Raw genomic sequence first — 17,656 nt, 5'->3', positions numbered from 1 at the left:
TGCTACAGCCCAATAAAGCAGCTTACCCAAGCAGAGTGAAGTGTGCAATGTAGCTAAGTAGCGCCCAACTATGAGAACGCTATTTTTTTTTGTTTCCCTCAGAGTCAAACCGAACTGAAATATAAAATTGTTCTAAACTATTTTTTCTAAAATGGGAAGCGAACCTGCACCGTCACCTGAAGTCTTTGCTGAACTAATTCACAACTGAACCAAAACCAAAATACTTCTGATTACAGATCAGAATAATTGTTTAGCAGAAAATTTGCCAGAGGAAGTTCCGTTATCATACGTACTTTACATTTCAAAAGTTTACATTTTCCAGCTTGAACTGATACAGACATACCAATCATTATCGATCTGAAGAAACTGAACTGACTTGAGTCACACTCAAATACAAATCAGATCTGAACCAAACCATTTACCTGTTCTTCACTCTTTTACTTTTTTTTTGTTTGCCTTTTTTTTGTGTGTGTGTGTATTTTTCTTTCTTTTTCAATTATTGATATTTTTCAAATATAACAAGTCCATGTTCTTGCGCTTCAGGAAACACAATGTCTCTTTCATTTTTAAGTGAAATATATTAAAATTAGCAGTTTTCCCCACAAACATTATTTTAGAGTAAAAGGGAAATGAGGCTAAGCAAACACTTCCAGGTAACCACTGCCTACATCATTCATCATTACACAGTTGACTTGTTCTGCTTTTAGAAGCATGGAATTATCATGTCCTCTGAAAAATATTTCTTACCATTATGGTTCTGTCTTGCAACGACTCTCTAAAGCACCCATCCTTTCAATATGTACGCCTCAAAGCCCTTTGAAAAATCTGAATGCTTGTTATTAAATAGCAGGTTTGAAAATCTGACCAGTATTATTCACTTCATGGCAACAACTTTCTTTTTAAAAACAACAGAACCAGACTTAGGAGTCAGAGCCCGTAAGCACCAAGATGTCTCTATAAGTTTTTGGAGGATCACAGCTATAAAACTCTCTGTTTTATAAGGCAAAAACATTCAAAAGAACTTACTGCATCATGTGGCTGCATAAGCGTTTCTTTCCGGATAGGCTACAGAACAGTAAAAGGCAATGCCTTAATCCAATTCAAGCAGGGGATAATGGGGGAAAAAAAAAGAAAAAACCTGGAAGTGAAGGTGTTGCAGAAACCATGGGATATGGCAGTTTCACAGAGGAATACTGGATTTAGAGAAGCCTGGTTCAAACACTGTCAAGAAACAGAAACTTTGGATTCTTGGGGCAAGTGCATTTGGAAAACAAACCTTTGTTTTAACCTGGATTACTCTGAAGAAGCAGCAAACTAAATAAAATGACAGTCCATCAAATGACAAAAACTTATTCTTGACTGCCAAAAAAAATTAGGGGTAGAGATCTGGTACTCCGGACAGACAAGCAGATATTCATGAAAGCTTTTCTTGACAGAAAGGCATATTGCAGGAAAGTTCACATAAATGTTAAAAGACATAAATCTGATCTACAAATGTGAATCTGAATTTTTTACAGTTCTTATTCAGTGTATGTTTAGATTCAGGATTTTATAATTAAATGAAATTTACATGGAATAATGGAGCAATGCCTCAGATTTTCTGAAAAAAGGATTTGTTCATAACTTGGTTAGATGGGGAACTGTTCCCTGACTTTTTCAATAACCAAGACCCAAAAAAGATATCAGGATAAAACAAACAAACAAACAAAACCACCACAACAGGAAAACACAACCACTATATACTATGCCAAGCCAGAAAAGTAAACCGTACAAAAGGTGCAGTTAAAGAAAAAATTCAATATTCCAAATTATTTCTACTTTTACAATAAAGATTAAATAAACAGTGTCCAAGCTGATGTTTTCCCTAAATACTCTACAGAAAAAGCATATTTTAAAATGTGTTAAGTCTTTCAGATTTTTTTCTTCAATACCAAATCTTTTGTATTAAATATTAAGCCACCTGACTTTAACTTGTAAAAACAACTAAGTTTGAATGAATCCTCATGTACGTGATCACACTGGACAATGAATACAACTTTATTCTTTTTATTATTCTACTTATTCTGCTTTTACAGCAAATTCTACTTAACATACTAATTCTTTCATCAGACTTTCAAGTACAGGCAACCATTTGCAAGCATCATCCACATACTCACACACATAGATAATTTTGGAAAAAATGAACGTTCCCTGATGACTCTGTGGGTTCCTCCATGAGTGTTGATGCCTGGTTATCATTGTCTATAAATGTGACGGTAAACCAGATGATGTCACCCCACCACCAAACCCACAAGGAACCTGTAGAACTGAAGTGACAGCAGACACTTCACTTACTTGCAAGTAGACCAAAGTTGTGCAATAACTGCAGCACCCTAATGAACTCAAACCCAGAATTGCTTAATCCCATGATTTCAAAACAAAGAGACTATTTTTCATTTAAGTATAGTTTAAGATTTTTTTTTTTTTTAAGAAAAGCATCATTACAAGACAAGTAAAAATTTAATAAAGACCTGTTATTCACTGGTTAGTTTTCTTACACTATGTTGGCAATTCATCTCGGTTTCACCAACATGACAAAAACTACTGCCACTTCTTTAGTAACACAAGCACAAGTAGAACTAGGCAGCAAAGGTAGCATTTGCCTACTGTTATTGTTAGATGAAATCAAACTTTCAAGTTCACAGCCTGAGTTACTGTTACACCAATCTTCCTTTAAATGTTTTTATTAAATACTGCATGGTCTGTGGGGACAAAAAATCTTGTCATTAAATCTCCTAACACTAGAAGAATTGTAATAACATATGCTATGCTACACCTTTTTGTGTGTGTGTGGATTCAAACAGGTGTAAAGAAAAATGCATATTATTTGTACTACATGCTCATTTTACTAGTTAATGGAATCAGTCACAGTAGCATCTTCACCTGAAGATGCACTGAGTAAGATTTAAAGAAATGGACTTGAGACTATGAGAACATAAAAACTTTTTCAGAAAAGGAAAGCTTTTAGAGCATCGTAAGTGGAGACCGTGAACCAAGGCTGTGGTGCTAGGCCACACCAAGCTGACGAGAGAAAGACTCTCACTAGCATTTCTGTGAGGACACACCAGCTACAAAGGAGACCCATGGAGCCACCTTCTACCCCAGATGCATGACAGCCATTTGATTTTCAACAAGTCAGAGCGATTTTTGCTTCTAACTCCTTTTGAAATTCATAACAGATGTGTTCAGGATTCAAGCACTCACTACTGTCGTATGTTTAGGAGGAAAATAGGAGATTACATTAATTTTAATTAAGTAATAAAACCTCACCTTCCTCAGGATGGGGTGAATCATACCACTACCTGGAAATAATATCTGAACAGGATTACAGTCCAGGATACATAGCTGCACACCTTCCTGCTGAACAGAAAAGTACAAGCATACTCTCTAGTTTCTCAGAAAGGGCAGACTTTTGTCCATGATACCTCAATGACTACTCCAATAGAACATGACAGCAAAACACACTCCCAGCACCAGTCTATCCCATTTCCCAATCCAACAGGTGACAGAAAACCTCCGTTATCTCCCACCTTCCCTACAATACATCTAGAGGATATCAAAATGAATGGAAAAACCTGAGAAAAGACAGACCCATTCCTACTGAAAAACATGTTAAAATTAGCCATTAATGGCCTATTTTGCAATTACAGATGTATGCAATAACTTACACCTAATTTATGCAACCGAGCAGAGCAGAAGGAGCATTTACAAACTCAAATGCCTACTATGGTTGCTCAATTGGCTTGGCTCAAGATTCAATGGCACTTCAGTATAAATACATAAAATGAAGCATATCACTGGTACCATCCCTAATCAACAAAACGCTTACATCGAGGAATTATTTTCAATTCACTCCATTTTCAAGAATTATGTAGAATTTGGGAGGTATAAGGACTGTTCCTGATCTTTGAAGGCATGCAGTATTTTCATTTATGTTTAGAAAGTGCAATAAAGGTAACAGAAGACCTCGTATTCTTTTTTAAAGTCTATAGCAAATAGAAACTGAATGTAAGTTAGAGTACATAGCATGCCAGACAACTCAAGTATCCCTAATAGATATACACATGCCTACCAATAGCTGAGAATATGGGCAAGATGTGGGGTGGCAAAGAGAAAAGTGTTAAAACAACAAACACAGAGTGTTAAAATTTTAAATCAAATGTTGCAAGAGATTTTAAAAGAAAGGTGAAGTAAAATGTTTGTGTGTGGCTAATACTTTTCTCATTTCATCTGGATTTCTTTTAAGTCTAAAATGAGCTCTGAATTTTCCAGATTCATCCTGCTTAGACTTGGGATTATCGCAGGATTTTTGTTTTATTTAATTTTATTTTTTAAGTTTCTTGTAAATCTTCTCAAGCTGCCTATTGATTAATATCGATGCAAGTAATAAACACCTTTAATCTCTCTTAATGGAAGGTTTTTAATATGAATGAGAAAAAAAGGATGTCAATGGGAGGTCTGAGTTATTTAGCTGGCCGATTCTTTAGTTACATGTGCAATCTATTCACATTTGATGTCATGAAATTAAGTTCTTTCCATCAAAAATAAAAATCTTGCAGCGTTTCTATAGCAGTGGTTCCCACACTCACATGTCCTACGGCAAAAGTTATGAGAAAGTAGAGGGAACACAGTACTGTATTTTCTGTTGTTTCTCTTGTTTTCCCATATCAAAGAGCAACCCCGAAGGGTTTTGTGGGAAACCTGTTAACTGTGACCTACAACCCTGTGTTTTAGCAGCTATCATTCTATAGGGATGAGATAGAACACAGTGAAATATACTGTTACAGTAGCATCTACTTACATATGGTAACAGTTTTAATTACAATAAATACTTGCAAACTGTTGGAAAAAAAGAAAAACAGAGAAACAGGCATGTAATCCATATTAATAACCTTGCCACAAGTTTGTGCATTAATGAAGCCACAAGAACACTACAGATAAGGTACATGCTCTGACCACTCCATTTCCCATTGCTGACTTCCATATCTTCCACATTTTATTTTGAGTTGATATTTCATTAGATGGAAAAAAAAGTCCACAATCACACAGTTTAAGAAAGTAACCCTGCTATCAGCTAATATAACTTGAGAAATGAAACATGGCAAGGTTTTCTAGATTGGGTGGGTGCTTTTTTTGTTTTTGTTTTGAGATTACAAGAAAAAGTTAAATCAATCATGGGAAACAGCAAAAAGTGTAATCTACTTTCTTCTCAACATGGAATAAGCCACAAGGGAGCACATGATTTAATGACAAGAAGATGTATCTGATAAGATAATAATTTGCTTAAGGAGAGATCTGGGTTGCGAATGCAGCTGTTCCAAAAGTCTAAACCCACAGGCAAGAAATTACTTAGACTTTGTAAGAGCTATATCCATAACTATTTAGATAAACTGGTGACAGACCCCAGAAAAGTACATCAGATAGAGAAGTATAGAACCAGGGATACGCTATAGTATTGGACAAGAAAAAAAATAATTAAGAAATCAGAAAGACTTCCACAAACTACTGTTCATAAGACTTATTCAAAAAGATTTCAATAAATGTCCAGCTCAACACAGCATTTTCCTTTATCAGTGACTCACTTGAGAAAAATATATGTTTATATCTGGATTCAGTTCATTTACATGATTGTTTAGTTCCTATTTCAAACAAGTTCCATGGTCTGACCTGGACAACCTGGATGCCCAAAGCCAAGCACATGCAGGAATGTTCATAGCCTTCATTTCTCATATCAGAAGTCTGGCACTGCTTCCAAAACCCAAGCTCACAGAGGGAAGCCTGCTCATATTTTGGTGTGATTACATTGCCTTCATATATGAGTATTGCCTAGAACTCAAGATGAAGATGACTTATTAGCCACACAAAAATTAGACAGACCCACAATGATCCCTGCATATTGTTATGTGCTCCTATCAGTACTATCTAGTCAGTCAGTATCAGGTTCAAAATCAGAATTAACTGCATTCACTTATCCTGGAAGGTCAGCTCTTTCTCATAGGAAAACACAAGCAACTAGCTAAAATAGCAGAGAGGTATTACCTGGCAATTTTCTCTTATTATGGTCAATATTACCACAAATCCATCTGTACAAGTAGACCCTAATGCCCATATTTATCCCCACTGACGTTTGACTGCATGTGTAGATAAGAAAACACCTGCATGGATCACTTAGCAGGATCAGCCTCACAGCAGGGAGAAAAAGCCAGTAAGAATGCATGTCTTCAGGACACTGCATGCTTTCTCTGTTGAAACATGCAAACTAAAAAGCATGAAATGATCTTGGCTGCAACGCAGTACACAACTGTCTGAGTAACTCCTCTTACATTGGCCATGGTACCTTGACACCAAGTTTTCAATATGCTAGGCAGACGATCCCTGACAATAACTAGCCAGTTTGCATTCTTCTCATCTAGCAAGGAGTCGGCAAGGCACAAGCAACGCTCTGTTGACTTTTGCTATACAGATGTACTTGTCAGTTTAGAAGTTTGTATAGTAAATAAAAGATAAATAGCTCTGCACTGAAAATTCTATATACTTGCATCTTTCACTAAACTTATAAAAAGAGGGCCCTTAGTACTTCCAGTGGTGTTGGGTTGACAAGTCCCTCTTGCACAGAATATTTGTAAGGACACCAGCAAATTAGTCACCTCAGTCACAGAACTGAGAAAGGGAAATCTGACAGATGTTGGCTACATCTCTTTATAGGAGATGCAGAAGAGCAGCTGTTACTGTCAGGATTGGAGGGATTTCTTGTGAAATTCAGTAGCAGATGTCACCATCTGCTACTGCCCTCTCTATGAAATAGAGGCAAAAGGGAGACTGAAAGCTTGTAAAAAAATAATTAAAAAAAAAAAGGTAATAACAAGAAAATTCAAGACATCCAAGCACATTTACAGCAAGCAAAGAAACCCCTTACCCCCTCCTTCCTGGCAAAAGCGTGATCCAGTTGCACAACAAAAGCAAGGAACACTCCCCATTCTCTTCCAATCATGATTTCTTTTCATTTTAATCTTGCTACATGTACTTTGACAACCTTCAGCCTGCAATCTAACACCTAGCCATTTCCTTCCTGGCTGAAAGAGATCATAGAAATGAGCAGTTGTATCCTTTCCCTCTGGCTATACAGCAATGGTCTGATGACAACTGCTTTACCAGAGCTGGTATCAGACAAACAAAAATTCCCTACTGAATGATCTACACAATGATGTCATGTGTGGAGGCAAAGTATTTATTACTTGGAGAGAAAAAAAAACACACAACAAAAAAACAAAACTTCTGTTGCATTGTGTCAGGAAACATGCAGTACATGTTTGTACATCTTGCCAGATAAAGATCAGATGAGGCAAGCAATGAAGTGGTTAACCAAATCGGAGAGTTATCTCAGACATCCAAAGGCACATGTTGTAAACCTGAGAAAACTCTGTGGAGAACCAAGGAGCAAAAAAAGTAAGAGCTTGTGTGGGAAGAAACAAATGATACTGTCAACAAGTAGTTTGCTTTCTTACTCAGAAAAAAAAAAAAAAAAAAGGTATTAGTGAGATCCAGAGCCCAACAAAAGAACAGGAACCTTTCCAATGGTGTAAAAAAGGCTTGGATCGAGCCCCAGCTTTCCTGAAAACTAGACTTGCTAATTGCCTCACTCTTCCACTGTCAAAACCGTCATCTCACTGAACCGAAATACCTTTCCAATATTGCTACAGGGCAGATATTTCCACGCTGGTAATACTGGGAGCCACATTCAACCACCAACAGAAACTTGCTGGGCACCAGCTTCCCCATTTGGTATTCCATAATTTTGTTGAAAAAACAAACAAAACCCCCACAATATCGTGTGTCCAGCTTTCTGACAGTGTGTGTACAAGCATTCTGTACAAGATCACCCACTGGAGCCTGGCAGGTCATGACTTCGGAGCTGGCTCTCTGAAGCACGATAGAAAAAACACCCTGTTACAGTAGGTTACGACATCTGGCTGCACAAGAGAACTACGGAGGCATAGTTCAGCTCTATCCTAATGTACACCTCCCTGATTTTTCTGGGAAGACCTTTTTAGGGTTTCTTTTGTATGCTTGATTTTGGAAACAGAGATCATCTTGTAGCATACTAGCACTGTAGAGAGCATTTTGCTTTTCAGATAACGTTTAGACAGTAAATAAACTTCAGAAATGGAAAATCCCACTATCCCTTGGCATGGCCATAAATCAGGAAACAATTGAATTACACTCAAGTAAAAAGTGATAACAGCAACCAAGAAACCAGTTTTAGCAAGGTGTATTGTCAATACTGGTCTTTTCCCCAAAATAGGCAGATTATGCTCATCTGACGTTACCAGACCATCACTTGAAATACTATGCTCATCCAGAACAAATCAACATGACCCTGTTCACTTCAGTGCAGCAATGTTGATTTGTGTGAGCTGAAAAACATGTATTAGTTAAAAAAAAAAAAAGTGACTGATATTATACATATTATTAGGTATTATACCTATTATATGAGGTAATTATACCTCATTTCTTAAGTAGAAAATTTGAAAGGGAAGTACTACATTGCCACTTATTCTACTCCATATGAGATTTTAGATAACGTCCTCTGTTGCTACGTATGTATGCATCTCTTGAGCATGGATCCAAGTATTTCTGCAATTTGATAATGGTGTACTATTCCCAATTTAAGATGCAAGGCTCAGGTAGCAGGTTCAAGCTATCTGGAATTTATCACTGGTGATTTTTTTTATTTATTTTTTATTTTTTAAGTCACGGGGGATATCAGAACAAGAAACACCAGACTTAAAAGCAAGCCCACACAACAAGCTTAAGTGTTCAGATTTGCAGTATAGTGTCACATCTTAAGAGCTACTCCAGATATTGTATTCTTCTTATATGGTATAAGAGCAAGGTAAAAGTCGAAAATCAAACAAGCTCCTCAAGGCCAGCACTTCTCTCAAGTCTTCATAATTTCAAAAATAAGAAACCTCTTACAGTAGACTTAAGCACTCTGTACCCTTATGAACTCTGCACAGACTTGCCTACATTATACAGGACACATGAGATTAACTACTGGAGATCCTTTCCAAATTGAAAATTGGGAAGGTTAAAGAGAAGGATCAGTATTCTGAAGTAAGATGTGTTGTTTGTTTGATTTTTCCTATACTGTCCTTAGAAGAATATGGGTTCAACAGAAGTGTTTCCCCTATAAATCTGTAAGGCAGAAAATCTATTTTTTTTCCAAGTTTCCCATTGTATTGCACCAGGTTGACATGTTGTAGTTATGCTTCTATTTTTCAAACCTTTTACATGTTATTTGAAGGGAAACATACCAGTGAAGAATTATGCGGATGCAGTGATAAACCGTGATATGAAGATAAAAAATACTATTTGTGTATTTCCCTTGCACTAACTGAAGGCTCAAAGATGATGTAAGAAGAGCTTTGTTTTCCTGTTTAGGTTCATATGCAGCAACTTACACAAGCCTAACAAGAGAAATATTTAATTATCTTGCTAGGTAGAGGCATTTATCCAAAGGTAATGCTTGAATTTCTTAAGCTAGAATGCAAAAAAGAAGAGTATTTCTGCAAAAAAAAAATACAATCTCACATCTTCCCACCTGCTCCCAATCTCTTTCACTTAACTCGTTAAGTTAAAGATGGAACCAATATAACTAAACTGTGTATTGATGAAGCAGTTTGTGCTCAGGTAAGTTTAGTGCATTCAGTGTTCATATCAATTATGTTGCAGACTGAGATGCGATATTAAGGAAAAATAAAATTCATCGATCTGCTGATTATGTATATTGCTACATTCCAGTCTCAAGGAAGCAGTTCTTTGATTAGACAGTTCTCATTTTTACTAGGCTCTTGTGCTGCCCCAGAAGTAAAATACTTGAATGTTATACGAAGAGAAGACAAATCAAACTCTAGAGTCGTCTTTTCAGCTCAGACTCAGTGACTATCTGCTTCAGTTCAGCATCCTTCACCATGAATATTGGTTTATCAAATACAAATACCTCTGTATTTGATCACAGTCCACACTTAGGCTACCAGTACCAAAAACGCATTCTGTTAATCTTTGCCATTGCCTTGCAATATAATATACCTTATGGATGCCTGCCTACAAGAAACACTAGGATTTATTTCTCTTCTCAGGATTTCCCTATAAATACATTCACTGTAGGAAGCTTTTAGTGATTTTCATAGGTATGATTTACCCTTCAGGTATGGGGAAAAATCGTGTACTGTCTGCCTGAACAGTGCAACTCTACAACTGAGCAAGTGGCGCTGCTACACACCTCTGCTCTTTGCTGATTTCCTGGATGTTATGGCTTGAGTGCAAAAGTATCACCATCAAAAGGGAGTTGTATTTGATCGAAGCAATGTAACATTAAATCAACTGGAATAACAGTCTAAAATATTGGAACAAATACATATTGTTTCATTTATGTATTTCCAACCTCTGAAGTCAGTAGAATAAAAAAGAAGACTAAACCATAAGATATATTAAAATGTCCACGTATATTATAATTTTTGCATAGGAATTAGGTAACCCAATTAAATCCCCTTTTCCTCCCAAAGCACCTTTGCAGTCTTTAAAAACATTAGGAAAGCGATGAATGGCTGTTAAGAAACAACCTCAAAACTACCTTCTCTTTATAATTTTCAGACATTCTCACATAAAAACACTAAGCAAATGGCAGCAGGCCATAGCTACAGGTTGCTTTCACTGCTTGTGCTCCTGCTAAGGCTAATGGTGTCAGCTGAAACTATTTCTAAGGCAAGATGGCAGATGGGGCTTAAAACTTCCTCTAGCACATACAAACAACTAAAAGTACAGCCTGAGAGTTCAAAGCACAGACTCAGGTTTTCCACAGGGATATTAAATGTGTTGAAATGAAATTTCGGATTGGAAACTCCATTGCAGCAGTATCAAAGCTGGAACAAACGTCAAAAGGATCAAAACAGCAATGAACGCTGAAGTTTTTCTCCTTCAAAATGGCACAAATCATATATGCTCCTGTAATTTCCATCTCATCCTATAGCTCTTTAATATTACAAGAAATCATGCCAGATTAGTATTTGCCATTGCATTTCCCCCCATTTTTTATGTTGTTCAAGTGGTTTTTATTGCTTCGTTATAACTCAGCAATTTGGACATCAGTTTATATGGTGCACCACGAATATACTGCAGTGAACTGTTTAAAAGAAAGCAAAGTATTAGGGTTTCTCAATGAAACAATTTAGTGAATTTGATTCTCTTTTAATTTTAAACTCATACTGACATCTGCTCCAGCGAGAAGTGCTGCACCAACTTTTGCCACCGAAGATTTGATGCATCACTTACTGTAAATGCTGTCTACCCAGCATACTATAAGGTTTTACAGCTGTGACTCACAAACACTAAAATCCCTATTTAAATCCTATTGACATTGACTATTTTTCCTTTTTCTTTTTTTTTTCAAACAGTTGCAATTATGGTCCATTTTACACTTGTAAGTATGAGTAAAATTATTATATTTTGTGCCAGGCTATAATTTACATGATTACATTCCTGTAAAATTTGAATTTATTTTTCATTTAAAAACAGACCACAATAAAAGGCTTCTGCACTGAGAATCCAGTTGTGTGTGTTAATTTAAAGTTTAATCTTAGAGTGTTTTTTAAGTCACAGTATTTTAAGGGCTAAGGAAAGCTGTCATTGTACAAGAGACTTTTAATCAACTGTGGACTTTTTCACAAACTAAGTAGCAGTATTAATTGTTCATAAACTACTGCAAGAGGAAAAAGGATGATAAAGTGGAGTTTAAAATGTGTTGCTATTAAGGACTAAACAGAAAGGCATTTTAAAGCTGTGTGTTGAAAGCCATCTTGTCAGAAGGTAAGGGTAATAATCCACAAGTTTCCAAAATATACCGGGCTGTACTCGTTATTCTAATGAATTTAGAGGGTCAACTATTTATGCTCCTTAATTTGGTGTTTATATACAAATAAAAATCTTGAGTACAAGTCACACTTGAGATTGCATCTGTTATGCAGTTGCCCACCTAAATGCTCTGGAGAGCACTGATACACAAAATCAGCTACCCCAGCCTCCCTTCAGAGCCAGAGGGCTACAAAATGGAATATGGTGCTTGAAAGTGAAAACTGTTATACTGCAGACTCTGAGACTGCCACGAGTGCCACATTAAACACAGTGTGCTGGCTACCTCAAGTCAAACACCCTCACTACAGCATTTTGGCAAGTTTAAATGAAACCTGCGGATGCATTGCTTCATTTTTCCTGTCAGATGCACACAAATTCAGGAACAGTTTTTACATGGATTTTCTAACCTCTCCTGGGACTTTCATGATTGAAGAGAATGCCATTCACAGCAAAGAGATTGTAGGCCTCTCGGAAGTTCACCACAATCCAGTAGGCATACAGTTTTGCTGCCCCTACAAAAATAATTTAAGACGTTACATACATCTGCTCCACTTGTGCACAGCTCAGACACATATACAGACAGACACAGACACATATGCACATCTCTCTTACATGCAGGGTGAAGGCCATGTTTCAACAACGGAGTGTGCTAGAATTCGATTAATTCCCTAGATGTGTCACATTTCATATGGAAAGAATATCCAGCCCAATAAAGAGCAGCTGAAGAGGAAAATACTCCTTTTCTGCACACCCCCAGAACCAGTCAGGAAGTGTTAGCGCACTCTCTCACTTGTTTTCTTATGTACACTCAAGCATAGCACTTTTTCTTTTACAATATAATTAACACAGCCAGAACGTGTGAAATACACCACTGTGGTGACCTCTGCTAATAAAAGAAATGACTTCGGAGAAATAAAAGTGAAAATCTGGTGCCTTAACTCTCAAATTGATTTGAAACTTTATCACCAAAGTCTTCCATGCGCATTGCTTTAATAAGTGTTTCAAATTTAATGCAAGTTCATGACGGAAGAAACGAGCTCTTGGGAGTTTTTTCATTTAGGCAACAAAAATCATGAAACCTTATCACTTCAGTGGTATCTTACAATCCTTTGTGAGGGAAGAGCCACCCTTCCCCCTCCTCCGTACAAGAACTCTCAACTTCTGATCTGAATGAAGAGAGTCTTGTGAAGTGAGATGGTAATTTCCAACCCCCAGGCAATGGCAGCAAATACTTTTTATATAGTAATTCATAAAGGCATGCCTCTCAACATGTCTAGTCACTTTAGCTCTATCGTCATTCTAATCTCACACCCAAATGACTTCAGCCCTGAGACACGAGAAGGGAGAACAGACAGACAGACACTACTGACACACGCATCAGCGAGCTCTTACCATAAGGCGATCTTGGGTAAAAAGGGGTGGTCTCCTTCTGCGGGATTTCTTGCACTTTTCCAAAAAGTTCACTAGTGGAGGCTTGGTAGAACTTCACAGAGTTGATAAGGCCACAGGTCTTAATAGCATCCAGGAGCCGTAAAGTGCCAACTCCATCAACGTCAGCAGTATATTCTGCTAGGTCAAATGAAATCTTGGGGGAGAGAAAGAAAAAAACACCAATTATACTAGGAGAACCAGAACATGCAGTGATCATGTACAACCAAACAAAGCAATACATCACTTGTCACAAACCATCTAGACACTTTTGTACAGAGTAGATGCTCAGTTTACAGAAGTACCCTCAAAGGATTTCTAAGAATAAACAAGTGGCTCCATAAATAGCAGAATCAAAAGACTGGTGTTCCCTGATCTCTCTCTCAGGATCATTTTCCCATGTGAAGTAAGGGGTAAGCCTCCCCTACAGTGGGAACGTTATCAGGTGCTCTGTCATTTCCACAGCTGCCAATTTGCACAATATTCACTTGGGCTTAATATCTTTGACATATTTGAAATTGGTTAAAATTGGCCAAAAGTATGTAAGATAGCATGAACATTTATTAAAAAAATCCTTGTTTATACCACCATCAAAAAAAAAAAAAAACGCAAAAGGGAATGGACATTTAGAGCGATCTTCTCCATGGCCCCGTCAAAAGGAAGAATTAATTTACGTGTACCTCTCTGGCTGATGAATGATAGACTTTCATGAAACAAGCTCTACAGCAATGGCAATGTTACAGCCTCGTTATATGATCTAGTCCAGAGCTTAGCGAGACACTACCAAAAGCAGAGTACAAACCTACCATGCCCTCTTCTTCAGTGTTCAGTGACAGGGCAGCTATGGGTGGAGAAGGTGGTAAATGACCCTCACCCAACAAGCTGAGCTATCACAGAGAAATCAATGGGAAATTTTACACTTGCCAGGTATTTTTTCAGGCTCTCTGAAGATTCAGACAGATAGCCCAGTATTCACTTCTCCTCTTAAGCTGCTTTCTCTGCTCAGTAATCACGAGAGGTTTGAGGCTTATTTACACAGCAGATGAAATCAAAGTAATTAAATTATTTTTCATTTGCACTTATGGTTATTTTAATACAAGTATGAAATAATCTAAATTGTATTACTGTTATCCAAAATAAAAATGTTCTCACATAGCTTTGATCTGAAATAGCTATTGGTATGAAAACAAATTTAACTCTCTTTTTTTAACCAAAAAAAAAATATGAAACTTGATACTTTCTGTGTTAACCTAGTATGACACAGCTAAAACTACACACTGATCTTCTAAAGAAGTGCTGAGCATTTTTGTTTTGTTTAGTTTTAATTCATTTGCCACAAAGATGACAGTCAATTAAGGCCTCTCAGCTTCGCTGTTAGAGTAACTCTTCTGGAAACATCTTAATGAATGGGTCATACAGTCAGTCTTGCACTAATTAACATAAATTAGCATATTCACCACATGGCTAGCCTAGCACCTTCACATATTTACAGTGGCATCCCAGCCCTCTAAGAAAAGGCAAAACACTAATTGTAGAAGAACCAGGAATTTACTTATATTAACATATTTTTCCCCCCAAAATAACCTGCTAAAAACATCTCCTCAAAATGCAAGCTTTGTTTGCATATTCTACTACGTGAGTAAATGGTACACATACATCTCAGGTGGTCTTAAATGAGCGATCCCACATTATAAAGCCTCGTCACCGAGGCGAACAAAGAGCCTGTAGTAGCAGTACCAGGGGTTGCCCTCGCTGGCTGCTGCAGAGACCAGTTTCACAAGATCCGCTTTTCCCTATTGCCTTAAGAATGACCTCAATCTTCACCTAGAAAAATCACTCCCTAGGGTGTGAGGTAATTCTGCCTTCACACTGGCTGGGTCTGAGTGTTCCCGAGCAGAAACCGACAGCTTTGTGCGGGTTTGGTGTTTTTGTAATGTGGACTATTGTTCACCAGGGACAGGACTCAGACCGCTAAACTCATTTCATTTTGGAGTGCAGGTTAGACTAGAATGGCATTCAAGAAAATGAAAAATGGTTTTATCCACTAAAAGCTCCAGCTCCAAAAACACAGGACTGTTAAGACATTTTGTGCAGTGTAACTTCACGCTGGGTTTTAATTTGATTCTAATCCAAAGTTAAGAATGTAAAAGTTTTATAAAACACCAGATCAACTAAATAGTTACAAATGAAGCAGGGCAGATCATGAAAAAGTGCTAAGTTATCCATTACCCCATTATTTCTCTTTCTGAACATGTTATTTTGTGCAAGACCAGCAGGAAGACTGAAGTTATAAAATAAAATACGCAAGGATCTCATTAAGAGAAATGTGCAAAAGTGTACAAAATACAAAAGGACAGGGGTTGTCTTACAGAAACCGACTGTAGAATCACATTCTTTGCTTGTGCACTTAGTTCAGTGAGATTTATTTAAGAGTAAAAACTGCATGGAAACGACAGTTCGTAAGAGCAGGTGCAGAAAGGTTAAAAATCAAGCCTTACTTTCTGAAGGTTAAACATTTGTCCAGTGGAGAAGAGTTTAGGTAATACTAACAGAGTAGAGCTTTCACGCAGCCTAACTTATGACAACTATCTTAAAGGCCTGACTTAGGAAGCTTGTCTCTATGTACACCACTGAAGACAGTGGCAAATCAGCAGAAAACCTAAAAGAGATGCTCTTGATCATGCTTTGGAGAAACCATATACACACTGTTTTTCACTTACCTCCTTAAGAGAGATGCTCCATCCTAGCCTCAGAAATCCCAAACTAACAGTTACTGTCAACTGCATAAAGAAAGCAGTGTACCTAACAACTTTAAGGACAACTCTGTGAGTTTCTGTAAGGACTGGAGTAGGGAACCGAAGCTTCTTTTCCTGTAATAAACTTCCAAACTGAAAGTTTTCTCAAAAAGAAAAGCATGTACCCAAAACTCATTTGCCCTCTTTGGACAGACTTTGTGACAAAGGGAAAGTGGCATACCAACAAAACAGAAATTGTCTACTTGGAACGTCGGAGTGAACTTGGAAGTGCCTTCCCATGTACAATGAGAACGCGGTGCTTTTGGAGCTATCATAGCTGATCTGTGGAGGTGCTGTGAATATATACACTTATGACGTGCCTCTCCTTATTCCATTCACTAAGCAGTTATTCCATTCAATAAACAGTGATTACACTATCATTAGAAGTGAACAGAACAAAATGGAGACACTTAAATTTTTGGTTAAAAGTGCTTCATTGCAGGTTTTCAGGTTCTGAAAACCCTGCAGAATTGGCTCAGAAAATTGAAAACTAATCAGGAGTTTTATACACTGAGTATCTTCAGTTCGTATAGGTTTTACTGCAAGACTAATCCCTAATTGCTTTACAATTTAAATACATTGTTAGGCAAGTATAAATTTCCACAGCAAGGCTTACCCATATGATGATAAAATATTCGAGAAAAGGATAGACTCATTAGTTACAATGCTTCTGGAATCACAGGACACAATATGAATACACTGAATACCACATCGTGTTTCTTCAATCACACAGCTTCGAGAAGGACAATGAGTTTTGAATATATTTTGAATCTGAACTCCTTTTTTTTTCCCCATTTGTTTACAATTGCCAGATTCGATCTCTACACAAGATTTGAATTTAATAGAGCAATGTTTTAAATATGATGTTTCCCAACTGATCATTCAAAACTAAGCTTAGCAAGGTCTTTAACAAGATTTAAAAGCTTACTGAAAACTATCTAAATGAAAACATATGGGGATTACCCTCCACAAGAACACATTCCTATCATGTCTATGAGTACTATATGCAAGCCTGCAGACTTTATAGTACATGCTTCTGACCAATGCATTGTCAACAATGGTGATATTATGAAAATAAATATAAATTTAGCATGCACATAGGTTCAGCTTTGAGATACTTCATCTCTTTTTGTCATTTAAAACAATCCAAAGGATGGGCGACAATCATACTACCTATTTGCTTTATACAAAAAAATAGTGCGCGCTAGCAGAATATGATCTAATGTTCTAACTAAGGAATATAAATAACAATTTGAAATTTCATCTCCTTACTGCCTTCCCAGCTTGAGAAAATGGGATTTCTAGAAGGCCTGTCTTATAAGAGGGAAGCTTATGAGAAGCCCCAGGAGGAAATAGGATAATATAAATGTAAATTGTTATTCTTTCACTGTAAAAGCAAAGGTGGCTAACCTAAATATAACATCAGATGAAGCATCTTTGCTCTCTTGAAAAAACTTACAGTAGTTTTCTTTAGATTTATCAGA

At 37.1% G+C, this 17,656-nt stretch overlaps 1 protein-coding gene across 2 annotated transcripts in view; it reads right to left on the bottom strand.

The window, feature by feature from the left end:
- GMDS (GDP-mannose 4,6-dehydratase) overlaps positions 1-17,656 on the bottom strand; it is a 411,524-nt gene that overhangs the window by 241,646 nt on the left and 152,222 nt on the right. For both annotated transcript variants that reach the window (XM_066992543.1, XM_013193585.3), the window contains 2 exons: positions 13,342-13,534; positions 12,357-12,461 (listed from right to left, as the gene is read on the bottom strand). In XM_066992543.1, coding sequence (XP_066848644.1) covers positions 12,357-12,461; positions 13,342-13,534 — 298 coding nt within the window. The remainder of the gene's footprint in view (positions 1-12,356; positions 12,462-13,341; positions 13,535-17,656) is intronic.

This window comes from Anser cygnoides, chromosome 2, assembly GCF_040182565.1.
Source record: "Anser cygnoides isolate HZ-2024a breed goose chromosome 2, Taihu_goose_T2T_genome, whole genome shotgun sequence".
Taxonomy (NCBI): Eukaryota; Metazoa; Chordata; class Aves; order Anseriformes; family Anatidae; genus Anser; species Anser cygnoides.
The sequence above is the reverse complement of the archived record's forward strand: the minus strand, read 5'-3'. Positions and strand labels throughout refer to the sequence as shown.